Here is a 13,214-nt window from a genome sequence, read left to right on the forward strand (position 1 = left end):
GCCCTGCACAGATGAAGAGTGGCTGATATTTGCCCACTCGGAGGGATGCAACAGGATGCTTTAAAAGTGGTTTGTGCCATCCCTTCATCCCTGATTTAGGCAGGATTGTTGTTCTTGTTACAACTAAGAAAAGAACGGATGTAGGGACTGCATGGGCTTATAGGGCAGTGGACAGTGGGACAGTTTTCTGCCTAACTCAAAAATGGGTCCATCTCAGACACCCAGATGTGTGCCCTTAAAGTGGTTTTATGGGAATCAGAACACCTTCCAACACAGCTACTAGTCTGATTTCCCAGTATTTTGAAGGGAAAAATGTAAGAAGCTCTAAATTAGCCCGAACATACTTGAAAAGTAAGGACTCCGACCTGTCCCGGCAAATGACAAAAGCTGCCCTCTGGGCCCAAATGTATCTACCACCCTTGTCCTAGATGGGGCTTCCTTAATGCTGAGCTCAGCCTAAAGGACTTACTCTGATGGTACTGCTTTGCTGCAGCGTTGGCCTGATGGATGCCGGCCTGCAACTCCTCCTTTTGCAGGGGTCCACCTCTGCCATCCTGAAAATGAAAAAGAAGAATTTCTTCACGGCCTTTGACAGGTTGAGAGGCTCTGCCTAATTGCCTCTGAACTAGAACCAAAATGAGAAGCTGCGAACCAAGAGTGAAGCAGCATCTTCAGCCCTTCAGAATTTCACCACTACTCCCGTTTCCTTTTCACCTATCAGGAAAGAAATCGGCTTAAGAGGAAGCAGGGACTTTTTCGGGCGCTCTCAGTGCAGAGGCATCTCAGAAAAAAATAAGTGCCCTGCTGTGGGCACCACCGCAGTCAACCCACTGCCAGTAGCGATCAGCCGCATAGCCCAGTCTGCATGCCAACATTGCGGATTTTCCCACATCAGCAGCTCAAGGAGAACCGAGAGCTGTGACGTCCTTCTCCCTCCTACCTCTTGCTTCTCTTGTTTCTCCCGAAGAAGCTGCTTGAAGTACCAATCGCTGTTTTCAGGATGCAGCGCCCGGAGGCCCAGGGCAGCTGAGGACAAAACTCTATACAAGGCAGCTGCATCTCCCTGGTCCAGAGCCAGATCAATATTGGCTAAAGCTGAACGTGCTGGAGAGAAAGGAAATCTACATGGAACCCAATCAGGTTTCCCCCTGTATCCGTTGCAACTTAAAAAAAAATGGAAACAAGTTTTCATTCCACACCCGAGAGCTGCACAAGCACATCCACAGGTCCCTGTAGCCCAAGGCTCACATGCAAGAACACCTTGTATGGTTCCCAGCTGCCTATCAGAAAGAAACCAGCTAAGGTTGGAAGCTGCTCAGATTTCATTGGATTTCGCTCCACTCGAAATTGCACTTCTCAAGTGCTTTCATTGACAATCTGTATAGAAGCAGGATAACAGGCGAAACAAAACCTTTGCTGCCTTTAGAGGTCTAAGTGCAGCATATGATAAAAGTATGGAGGCACGGATTGCTATAGAGGTTAATACAAGTAATAACATGCCAAAATTACATGACTTGCTGATAACAATGTTTGCTGGCAGAGCTTTTTCTGTGACTATGGGAGAGGATATTAGTAGTCCTAAAATACTAAACAATGGCCTCCCTTCTCTTCAACTTATGCCTAGCTGATACAAAGGCCAGGAAGTTGGCTATGCAGATGACTGGGCTTCAGGCACCCAATATAAATCTTTTGACATACAGGAACTGAAGATGTCCTCACTTCCTAACAGAACAGTTAACCAGTGGAATGGAAGTTGCTTTCAGAAGTTGTGAGTTCTCCATCACTGGAGGGCTTTGAGAAGTTTGCACAGCCATTGCCCAGAATGGTATAAGGTTTTCTGCTTCAAAGCAAGGGGTTATACTATTTTCGTAAATGCAGGCTACAACCTAATCCAACATGCTTCCATCTATCTTTGTTAACAGATCAGCAGGCAGAGAGCTTAATGTATATTTCAAAGGAAACTGATTCAATCACAATAGAGTTGTGGGGAGTTCCTCTGCACAAGACATTTCCCTACAAAGAACACTTGATGAAGACCACTGCACAAAATTGTGCAGCACTAGCTGGGGTTCAGCAATGGACACCTGCAAATAGCTGCACTCAGATTGGTTTATTCGGGAGCAGAATATTGTGCCACACGTAGGGCGTGTCAGATTTGTCAACGTTCAATTTCCAAACATTACAGGTGCTCAAAAGTTGACATGCCTTGGGAAATGTAAAGATATTTTGGTTACTTTAATATAATTTAGATGTCCCTGGTAAATAACTACATAATTATAATAACTTTTTAACATTTTGTTTGTTTCATTGTATGGTTTAATAGCTTCTATTCAAGTGATGCAGAATTGCCTGAGTCACTGTGCATTGTTTGTGGAACAATTCAAACTCCTCCCACATACAGTAGAACCTCTGGTCATTCTATAACTTTAGTTGCAACCTGATTTGCTCGTGACCTGAACCTAATTTTGGAAATTTGGTGCTTACAAAAAAAAAAAGGCACGGAAGGGGAAATCAGCCGTGAAAAAAAAAATTGTGAATTTTTTAGTCGGAACTCGATTTGGTCATGGTCAGAAGTGTTCAGGACCAGAGGTTCTACTGTATTGGCTCCCTGCTTTGAATCATATACCACTCCCAAAGGTAAGGCAAAAAAAAATGCCTGAAGATTATTGGTAAGTCGCAACTGCCAGTATGGAGAGATGTGGCCTGCTTGAAGCAAGCAAGGTTGAGATCCAGACATCCAGCTAACCCTACTGCTAAAGGATTTGCAAAATGGTATCGACCACATTTTTAAACAGTCTTCAAACTGGCAACTTCAAATTTCAGTTAAGAAATATTCAATTTTACATATAGGAAAACAAAACCAGAATGTAAAGTATAAACTAGGTGATTCTGACCTCATTTTGTTAAGGACCTCTAATGATTTATCTTCTAAAATTCATTATTTTTTAGCATTGCTAAAAAGCCCCTAAAAGTTTTGACTTTAATTCTATGAAGGTTTTTTTTGTGGAAATACTATATTGCTCACTTAGAGCTCACAAAACATACATCAGGCCAATCCTAGAACATTGCCCAACTATTTGGAATTCTTGGCACATATCGGACATTAATACAACTGAGTGAGTTTAGATGTACTTTACAAGAAAAATGTTTGGGATTTCCCATCTCTCCAAGCTTGGAGAAAAACGACTGTTTTTCCATTTCCATTTTGTCTAAAAACAACAGAAGGCCTAAGCTTTTCACCACTCTTTTATTACATAAATAAGGCTGCTGGACTCCAAAAGGATCCGTGGTGGTTTATAGTATCTTTTAAAAAAGAAGAAGAAAGGAAACAGATTCCCAAAATGAATAGCAGCTCCACAGGGGTCCCAGAGATCCCCCAGGCCCAGGAATTGAGGCAGGCCTTAAGGGACCCCTGGAACGCCTGAAGGGGAGCCTGGAAGCATTTAACTACCCGAAGTCTTCCAGCTGTGCTGCTTCCTTCCAGCTAAATGTCTAATCTCAACTTTAGAAGAGGAAGAGAACTATGAATAGAGCATTTCAGTCAAGTAGGCCTGGGAATACAGAATAATTTGCTGCTCCTTGGAGGTGCTTGAAGGCAGCAAAAGATGTACTAGAATAAATTCTTACTATTAACTTGGTTGACGTTGCCCTGAATCTCTGCTTGAGTCAGTAGCTCTTCATACACGTCTCGTTCTCTTCCTGCATCCTCGGAGGCAACCTAGAGGCAAATGGGCACCGTTTAGGAGCTCAGAGATATCCTCAAGCCGAAAACTTTCCACCAGAACATCGATGATGCCAATGGCCACTGCACTGGATCCCCAGAGACAGGAGTTGCAAAGGCCTTAAGGCTACACAGAGATCCAGCAGCGCTTTCTTCTAATAAATCATAGCAGGTAGTAAAGCATCACTAAAGGTAATTAAGTTTGCAAACAACCTGCAAGAAATTATAAACTGTGAAAAGTTTTTGAAGGAATAAATGAGAAGTGATTGAAATATGGCATCAACCAGAGACCAAATTATTAGCCCAAATTTCAACAGGCCACTTCTTCCGGCACAAGTGGGGCAGGCCGATCCACTGAGGAAAAACAGCCCCTCGACCCACAGAAGACTTTAAAGGGAATGACCAACACCTTGAACTGGACCCAGGAGCAGATCAGCAGCCAGCACAGCTCGCATCACCTGCCACCCGAACGGCCTCCAAAACCATCCGCCCCATTGCGTTCTGAGCCCATTGTAGCTCCTGAACATTCTTCAAGGGTCGCCCCACATAGAGCATGTTGCAACCATCCCAATGGGAGAGGACCAGGGTGCGAGTGACCGAGCGCAGGGCCTCACGATCCAGAAAAGGGCACAGTTGGGACACAACACAAAGTTATACAAAAGCTCCCCTAGCCACAACTGCCACCTGCTATTTGAGCAGTGCCCCCGCCCCCCCATACAGAACTGAAGGTGATAAACCTCCAGATCCCAAGGCTCCATTCACCCACCAGGCCTTAGCATTCAGCTGAAGCCTGGCTGTCCCCCACCCAGTTCCAGGCACCGCAGAACAGCACTGTGGGGTCCCAGGGCTACAAGAGCCATTACACCTTGGGCTCAAAGATCGGCAGGCTGAATCAAGAGAGAGTGTTACCCTCTTCCGGGCGTTTTCTGCCTTGTCCTGCTTGGCTTGATGGAGCGTGCTCTGATAGACCAGGGCCAGAGTCTCGTCGAGGTTCACCAGCATGGCATTGGGGTTCTTCATGGCCAGAAAGGTTTCAGTGGGAATCTGATGGTCAATGGCCTCGTTAATGGCGATCACGGCAGCATGCACTGCAGGCGAGACAAGGCGAGAAAGGTTGGGCTCCGTTGCTCCGTGCAGGAAGGCTCAGCAGCCCAGGCCTCCTTCTGGGCAAGGGTGCCAGGAGAGCCCCGGATGAGCCCCACTCCCAAAGGCTGGACCCCCGCCCGGCACAGAGGCCTGGCCAGAATGGCAAGCCTGTGTTTCTTTGGGCCAAATAGTCTGCGATTCTGTTAAGGACGAAGATCCAGCGTGCCTGCACCTCGGTCTCCCTCCAGTGAGAACAAAGGGGACCCGATTTCCTCTTACATGCTGCTTCATCCAGAGACAGCTCATTTGCTAGAATCCCGCCAATCTTGCCAAAGGCGGGCATCTGAATGCCATACTTCTCCAATTCGCTCCTCATGTTGCTGATTTCTTCCTCTGGAAACAGAAGGGAAAGGTTGGGACAGGCAGCCCGCAGGTGCAGGAAGGCAGAGAGATGCTGGGAGCTCCTCCTGCAGGGCCACTCCTCCCGCTCCCGAGGCCTGGCCAACCCCCAGGGCATCCCCGCAGAGGGCTGGTCCCCCGGCAGGAAGCCAAGGCAGAGAGGAGGTCCAGGAGCTACCCTTCCTGAAGATCCTGGGCTCCCCCTCCCACACGGGTGGACAGAGCAGCCGAAAGGAAAGGCGTCTCTCACCTGTGAAGTCCACTTTGCCATACAGATCCTGAATCTGTGGAGCTAATCCCAACTTGAATAAGTACAGGCTGGAAAAAAAGGGAAAATCAAGCATATTGGAAGCTCTGGCCCCATTGCACAACACGCCTGATTCATCTGTTATGCATGTGCTCACACTCACACACACACACTCACACACACAAAATTATTCTTGCAAGTACAGCAGAGGATTATTTTTCTTCAAACAAATGCTCATTTAGTCCAAATGGCCTCTGGTCCATTTGGTGTTTGCTCAGTTTGCACTGCTATTCTCAGAGGCCGCAACCGAGGGAGAGGGAGGCCAGAACCTGGGGAAGTCAGCTGAGGGCGAGTTCTGGAGATGTCCAGGGGGCCTCCTTGGCCATCCTGTAGCTTGATGCTGCCTTCTTTGGGCTTTCCAATCTAAATCTAGCCTGCAGCAGTTGAAATCCAATCACAGCAACGTCTACTCTTCAATACAGTACAACCAGGGGTGGGATTCTACCGGTTCAGCCCGGTTCGGGCGAACTGGTAGCTCTAAAGATCAGTCGGGAGAGAACTGGTTCACTCCAACGATCAGCTGTTGGGCCCACCCGCCCGCTCCAGTCTAGTCCGTGCTTTATTTCTGGGTTTTCCAGTTCTGCTGCTTCACGCGGCAGTGGATTTGCCGCACGTCAGCTGTTTTACGCACAAGGCTTGCAGCAGCAGGTGAGTTGCAAAGTGCACGCTCACCAAACCGATTGTTACACCGCTTGAATCCCACCCAAGTACAACTGTTTTTCAAAGTTACGGCTATTCCGGCGCTCGCATGGTCACATAATTGCACTCTGGGCTCTTGACCACTGTTTGCACTTATGATGGGTAGCCCAGTCTGCCGCGATCATGTGATCACCATGTGCATGTCCATGTCAGCTTCCACAGAAGGTCAACAAGGAAGCTGGCAGGGAAGGGCACAAGCCGCTTCCTTTTTCTGCACAGCATGCCACCCCGCCATCCACCCCCAGCCAAAGAAAGTCGTTCTAGCGATGCAGTCCACATCCCATGGAGAAATGCTTCTCTGCACAGCACACTGCCTGCCTACCTTGTCATGGGCTAGAAAGACTTTCTAACTTTCTGGGGGGCGGGGAGCACGGAACGTGGGATCATCAGGACCCAGGCTTCCTTCCTCCAGGCCAGCAAGCCAGTTCCTGCGCTCTTTTGGCTCTTTTGAGTAATCATTTAACATCCCAGGTACATAGCAACCACCCCTGAGAGAGCTGGGTCAGAGGACATGAAATGAGGCAATCACGTGGGCATCTTGCTTAATGATTGCAACAACTTATAATACAACTGTGATGGGCAGGCTCCATTATGGTTGCAACTCAAGGACCACCCGTACAGTGGCAATGCAAAGGTGTGCTGAAAAACCTCTCACTGACACCGGCAGTAATCCTGTGTGAGTGGGTGGAGGGGTGGAAGGGGAGATCTTTACAGGTGTGTATGTGTAAACAAAGAAAGCCTTTGTCCAAGTTATTGTTGCTGCAAAATTTTGTCCTCCATTGTTCCAGATATTTACTAAACAAATCAATGTTTGAAACTTTAGATTTTTTCAAAGTAATTCTTCTTTTAAAACACAACCCAAAATCAGCATATGCACCAAACCTTTGTAAAGTATTCATTCTTCTTTTAGGTTATATTCAACTAAGACAGAATATCAGGCCAGCAATCCTGATCCTGTTTATAATGCTAAATTATGATTGACAACCACTCCTCCAATGATCATGCTACCTATTCTCCACAGGGAATTTTCTACAACACATTTATATATGTGCTTATTTTATTGCGCCTGAATGAACACTAATGTGTTGCGGAAGGTCAATTCTGTCTCTTCACCTTTGCACCCAAAATACAAAATCCCCCACATCAACTCTGGGTTGAAAGCGAAATGCCACTCATGCATCATCACAAAATCTCCAAAACAGTAAAGCCTACAAACTTGAAATTTGGCACTCTTGGCTTCTAGGTGCTAAGAAAGGATTTTTTGAAACGACCATCAGAGCATTAGTATTTCATATATTATTATTAACACGCTCTGATGCTAAGGAGTTCTACTCCCCCCCCCACCTGAAAAGAAATCTGTTCCAAATGCAAAACACAGAGGAGTTTCACTTTCAGTTTCAGAGCACCAAGCAGCTTTAGTACAGAACAGTTGAGCTAAGCCACGCCCAGGCTCCTTGCTGTCTCATTCTTGCTCACACAGCAAATACTGCTTCAGTTTCCAGACAGCCCTAAACTCTCTCACACACTGAGAGGACGCTAGCCAGATGAATACCAATGGATGCTGGGAGGCAGAGGCAGAATTTTCCCCCCCTTCTTTTCCTCCCAAAAAACTAAGCCCGATCACATAGTTTTGTGAACTTACACAGCTAAATGTCTGTGGAGATTCTCAGTCACCCAGGTCATGGTTGTCCCAAGGGTGCTTTTTCAAGAGGCCACATTTTGGACAGAGAGGACGTCTAGTTTGAAAGTGGGGTCAAAGAGGCCATCATCTATGTCCAAATTGAACAGCCCTCTCTCAACAGAGGGATACGGGATCGTCTATCTCCAGTCTATCACAGAGTCCTTTCCACAGTTCCAAGAAGGCTCCACACCCATTTGCACCACTCAGGTGGTGAGTGAGGACACAGATAAACCTCCAAGTGTTTTCATGACCCTCTAAAAGGGATGAAAACGACCAGTTGTCTGCAAGGAGTATAAGTCCTTCCATTCCCCACCATCCAGTCAGAGCTGAAGAAGCTTCTTGGAGGAGAAGTGAAACGTCTTCGAAGAAAAAAACAGGAAAGTCCAGTTGCCTCTTGAAAAAGCACCTTTGGGACACTTACACACCGTTACACCAATATTTTGATGGGTTTAACTCAGGGATGTCGCACTCAGGGCCCATGGGCCAGATGCGTCACACACCGGCCATGCCCACCCCACAATTTAGTGAAGGGGGAAAAAGTTGCGATACGTCATGTGAAGACAAAAAGTGACGCTGTGAGTTTGACCCCCCTGGTTTCGCAGGTATCTTATCATTACCTGAGTGCATGGATGCAGTAGATGCAGCGCGGCATGTTCTTCCGATCATAGATGTCTGTTGTCTCCGGGTAAAAAATCTGAAGAGTGTGCAAAAAAGGGAAGAAAGAGCAAAAACGACTCTGGTGTTTCGATTCTGCATTAAAAAGAAGCATTTTCACAATGTTTATCTCCATCCAGGGGATCTAGCAGGTCTTTTGGGAGCTGAGGAAAGACTGCAAATCTTGTGACACATTAAAGGAGAAAAGATCACAAACCTGTAAGAAAAACTTCAATTGGGAGAGGTCAGGTACAAAACACCTTTTAAATGGTTACCAAGTATGTTTTACTCATTTCTCGGAACACAATACGTACAACGATCCCTTTCCGCTTCTTTATCTGATTGCAAGTGATGTGCAAAAAGGATCCAGAGCGCTCAGCATCCAATCAATTAGAGCCTTCCAAAAATGCCACCCAATGGATTGGGGCCCCTGCTCTGAAGCAAGTGGCCGAGGCAAACTGGGAGTTCAGAGCTGGAAGCAGATACGAGCTGCCTCTAGGCATGGAGGAAAGGCCATAAACAGGGATATAATTTAGCCACCTTAGAACTAGCATCAAAAAGGCATCCAGATTCTTGACATGAGGGCACATGGACAATTCAGTCCAAAGTAATTACATCTCACGGCCTGTGGAGCGGAAATGAAAGGAGCCCAGTCAGCCAGTTGGTACAAAGCTTGTCATGGCAAGAAGGCTGGGGCGCAAAATCTAATCCCTTGAGGCCGCCTCTAACACAAGGCCACCCAAAGCCCAGATGGATCCTTTTGACCAGCTGTGATACAGGATTCCCCGTTCTCAAGAAGGCAGCTAAGAAGACCAAGACAAGATATATGGGACCTTCTCTTCCTTATTAGGATCAGGCAGAGTAAAAGGCTCTTTTGCAGACCTTTTTGGATGGGAAACGAGGCAGGGTTGAGTCAGTTTTCCAGTTACAAAATCGAGATGATAAGAAGATTGTAGGATATAAAACATTCTGGTTTTCACAATAAAGGCTTCCCCCACTTATTCTACAACCTATGGATGTAAGAGATAATGGAACTAAATTGAAAAAAGAATTATGACCACCTGATCTAAAACTGTAGGAGTCTGGGAAAAGAGGGTAAGAATTCCAAATTCTTGTGACTGGTTTAATACCCAGAACACTTAGAAGCAAGCAAAGTTTACAACCAAAAGCCAACATGGTTTTGTGAAAAACAGATCATGCCAAACATACCTTATTTCATTCTTTGACAAAGTGACTACATTAGTGGACCAGTGAAATGCTGTAGGAATAGTATATTTGGATTTCAGTAAGGTATTTGATAAAGTAGGCCACAACCTACTTCTTGATGAAACAGAAGAATGTGGGATAGACAGCATTTTGGGGGGAGGAGGGGGTTGTTTCAGAAAAAGGAACATTTTAATCCCTAGAGAGATCAGAGGAGCTTCCGGCCCACTGCCCCATCCCAAGGGGCCCCATCTGGCTTCCATGCCAGCCAACTTACCTTAGGAAGGCCGATTTCAGCCATTGCATTGAGCCACTGAATTACATTGTCCGTATGACGGAAGTGGAGGCCTGTGGCCTGAAATACAGAGGGAGAAGAAAATAAGTGTAAAAACCTGAGAGACACTGCAGCCCCAAGACAGGCTAACCAACCGCTTCACTGGTCAAGAAATGAGGTCCCCAGGCCCTTCTTTTCCAGAAGGCTTTATAGGATCACAGCAGACTGCAACAGCTCCTTAACTGACCTCATTTGATGCACCAGTTTGGTTAAGGCCTGATGGCTGACACCAGCCCTCACATAGCAACCACGGCATTTTTCTTGTCTATGCATTGTTTCTTGAATCTTTTCTTTTAATCTAAAACTTCCTAATCCAGCAGAACAGGAAATGTTTGCCTACCTTGTATCTAGTTTGTTCACGATCATAAATTTTTTTGAGAGACACCACTTTGGGGGAGAAAAAGTTTCCAAGTTTAGCCAGGTGAACCCCATTCCTGAGCCCTTCTTCCAGCTCTGTTGTGGGGGGCAGCTCTTCATTCAGACATGCTTCCATCCACCTGAGAAAAGAGGGCAGAAGCCAATTAGGGATCAAAGTGAAACCTAGCTTATAAATCCTTTGGAGACCCACTTTAGTTTACCAGGACAGTTGGAAATGAGAAATGTTACAATTGTGGAAATACAACTGATATCAAAGTGAATACCAAAATCAAAGGCATCAGTTAGTCAATTAAACCTGCATGATCCAATCTGGGTCAGTCAGCAACACTCCACACATTCTGAATTTCAACAGCAACCATCCACTGTCACACAAAAAGAGTTGCATTAGAACACTGTATGACAAGATGAGAACCCACTGTAGCACCCAGCAAGTCAAACAGCTGGAGAGCAGGTACCTACGGGTATCCACAATCATTTGTCAAAAGACGTCTGTGCAACACATTGGGGACAGAACGGAAGAAACAAGGTACAAGACCAACCACATGGCACACCCTGCCATGTATCAAAAAGATTTCGGAAGCTGTAGAATGCAGCTTCCGTGACCTGCAGGCAGGCATCGCACACCACCCAGAGGCTACCATATGAGGACAAATTATGCACTGAAAAGATTGCTTGGAGGCAGGAGATACTTCCAATGTAATCTAGAGAAACCCCTGCCTGGACTGCCCATGACTATGTAGGACAGACAGGGAAGAAGCTAACCACCAGACTGCAAGGATACAAGCGAGTGGCCGTACGAGGAGACCTGAACTCCTTGGTAGCCTCACACTGCAATGAACAACGACACACATTCAATTTTGTAGCTACTAAGACTGTTGGCCCAAAAACAGCCAGAGAAGTGATTGAGCCGGGTCTCCTCGCATGGAGAGGGAGTGGGCCTCTCTCTGACCCACACATGTTGCCCTCCTGCACACACCATGAGCAACCTGGCCAAGGAGAGCAAGCACAGCAGCAGTAGGAGCTGGCCATGGCCACCATTGCATCCTGAAGTTAACCACAATCCTGATGCGGCCCTCAATGAAATTGAGTTTTAAAATTGACACCCGTTATAAATACATGCCAGATGCCAAGAAACCAAATTTTGATCACATGACCGTGTAGTTAGGGTGGGGATGCTGCGTCAGTTTTAAATGTGAGAACTGTTGTTGAGTCACCATTTTTCAATGACTTTGTAATTTTAAACGGTCACTATGGTTGTAAGTTTATCTGTATATGTTTGGATAACAGTGGGTGCATCAAAATGTATACAAAATCTTGCAACTCAAAATTATAAAAGTATTTGAAGTAGATATTATAAAAATCCTATTGTCTGCAAATATTCAGAAAATGCAGCAAATAATATTCTTTGGCCATGTCTGCTTTGTACCTTTAACCTCGCAATAACTTCAGGCCTAGAGGTGTTTGACGATGGTGAATTTATTGAGTTCTTTAAAAACTCAAGGTAACACACTGTACAACGTCCATTATGCTGGCTGCCATGTTCAGGTTAGAAGCCTCGGTACAGTTTGCTCTCACAGAGGCCCAGGAAAATGGTTGGCAAAGGCGCTCCCTTTCCTCTCTGTCGATGGGATAAGAGTCCTCACAGCACGACTGGCCAGAGCTCCCCACACCCTGCAAGGACCCCGTCCCACTCGGGTCACGGCTTGTTACCGATGCTGACACAAACGGCCTGCCAGAGAAAAGCGGCTGAGCCGAAATGCTTTCCGTTCCCTCTTCTACTTCCCTTCAGCCGCCGCCCATTTGACCAGGCTTGCCTTGCCTTGCTCGGTTGCTGGGTCTGCATTACATACCGAAGACCCTTTCCCGCTTCTGTGATCCAAGAATGCCTACATGGGAGCCACCGAGAAGGAAACCCCCTCCCCCCAAAACTGCCAGGACAAACAACTGAATGTAACTAGGCAGCAAACCCAAACCGACTCACACTGATGTAACCTGATTGAGTCATGAGACGTCTGCAAGGCAGCCACCAAGCTCAGAGAGCACCAAGGACTCCGCAGTTCAAAACAGTAAACACCGATGATGCTAAACACGGTGTTTTGCCAAGAAAAGACCACATTATTTTCTCTTTTTTAAAAAATTAGAAGATCCTCAAAAAAAATGAAGAGCCAAGGATTCAGCAAGTACTGGGGGGCACCTCCAGGCATCTCCCCGCCACAATCTAAGCCATAGAGGGACAGAAAAGAACCTAACAGGACCAGCCACAACAGGACTATCCTGGCAGGTTGGGGGCAGGGACACACTCTTCTTCCCCCAGAGAAAAAGGGGGGCGTGTCTGGACACATCTCAGATTCCTTAACTTCTATAGGTGGAAGGATTTTTACCAGGTGTGGAGGTATGTCAGTGCTGCTGCTTGCCAACTCCCAGATACTTCCCAACCAACAAGCCCAGGCACTGGAAGCACATAGATCTTTATCAGCACATCAAGTGCAACACCCAACAGTGATACGGCTTCTTTTTTAGGATTTCTATCCCAGAGATGCTGGGAATCGGGGGAGGGGGGGCACATGAATTTAATACAGTGGCCTGGAAGGAAACAAAATTATATGTCCCAGGCAGCCAACAGACCTGGATTTTACCAAGGAGTCATGACATAAACGCAGCAGGACATTTTGGGTTAGTAAAAACTCTTCACTTCACTTAGTGAAGAGGCAATTCTGGTGGCCAAAGATGAAAAAACAGAGAGGCTTATGGT

At 46.4% G+C, this 13,214-nt stretch overlaps 1 protein-coding gene across 1 annotated transcript in view; it reads right to left on the reverse strand.

The window, feature by feature from the left end:
• IQGAP1 (IQ motif containing GTPase activating protein 1) overlaps window positions 1–13,214 on the reverse strand; it is a 65,942-nt gene that overhangs the window by 39,567 nt on the left and 13,161 nt on the right. Inside the window, exons 3-11 of the mRNA XM_026684637.2 lie at window positions 10,425–10,581; window positions 10,028–10,105; window positions 8,511–8,587; window positions 5,457–5,524; window positions 5,087–5,200; window positions 4,631–4,809; window positions 3,628–3,718; window positions 941–1,104; window positions 470–554 (exon numbers count right to left, since the gene is read on the reverse strand). Coding sequence (XP_026540422.1) covers window positions 470–554; window positions 941–1,104; window positions 3,628–3,718; window positions 4,631–4,809; window positions 5,087–5,200; window positions 5,457–5,524; window positions 8,511–8,587; window positions 10,028–10,105; window positions 10,425–10,581 — 1,013 coding nt within the window. The remainder of the gene's footprint in view (window positions 1–469; window positions 555–940; window positions 1,105–3,627; window positions 3,719–4,630; window positions 4,810–5,086; window positions 5,201–5,456; window positions 5,525–8,510; window positions 8,588–10,027; window positions 10,106–10,424; window positions 10,582–13,214) is intronic.

This window comes from Notechis scutatus, chromosome 11 (genome assembly GCF_049901735.1).
Source record: "Notechis scutatus isolate UNSWTSFEM ecotype Mainland chromosome 11, rNotScu1.2, whole genome shotgun sequence".
Lineage (NCBI taxonomy): Eukaryota > Metazoa > Chordata > Lepidosauria > Squamata > Elapidae > Notechis > Notechis scutatus.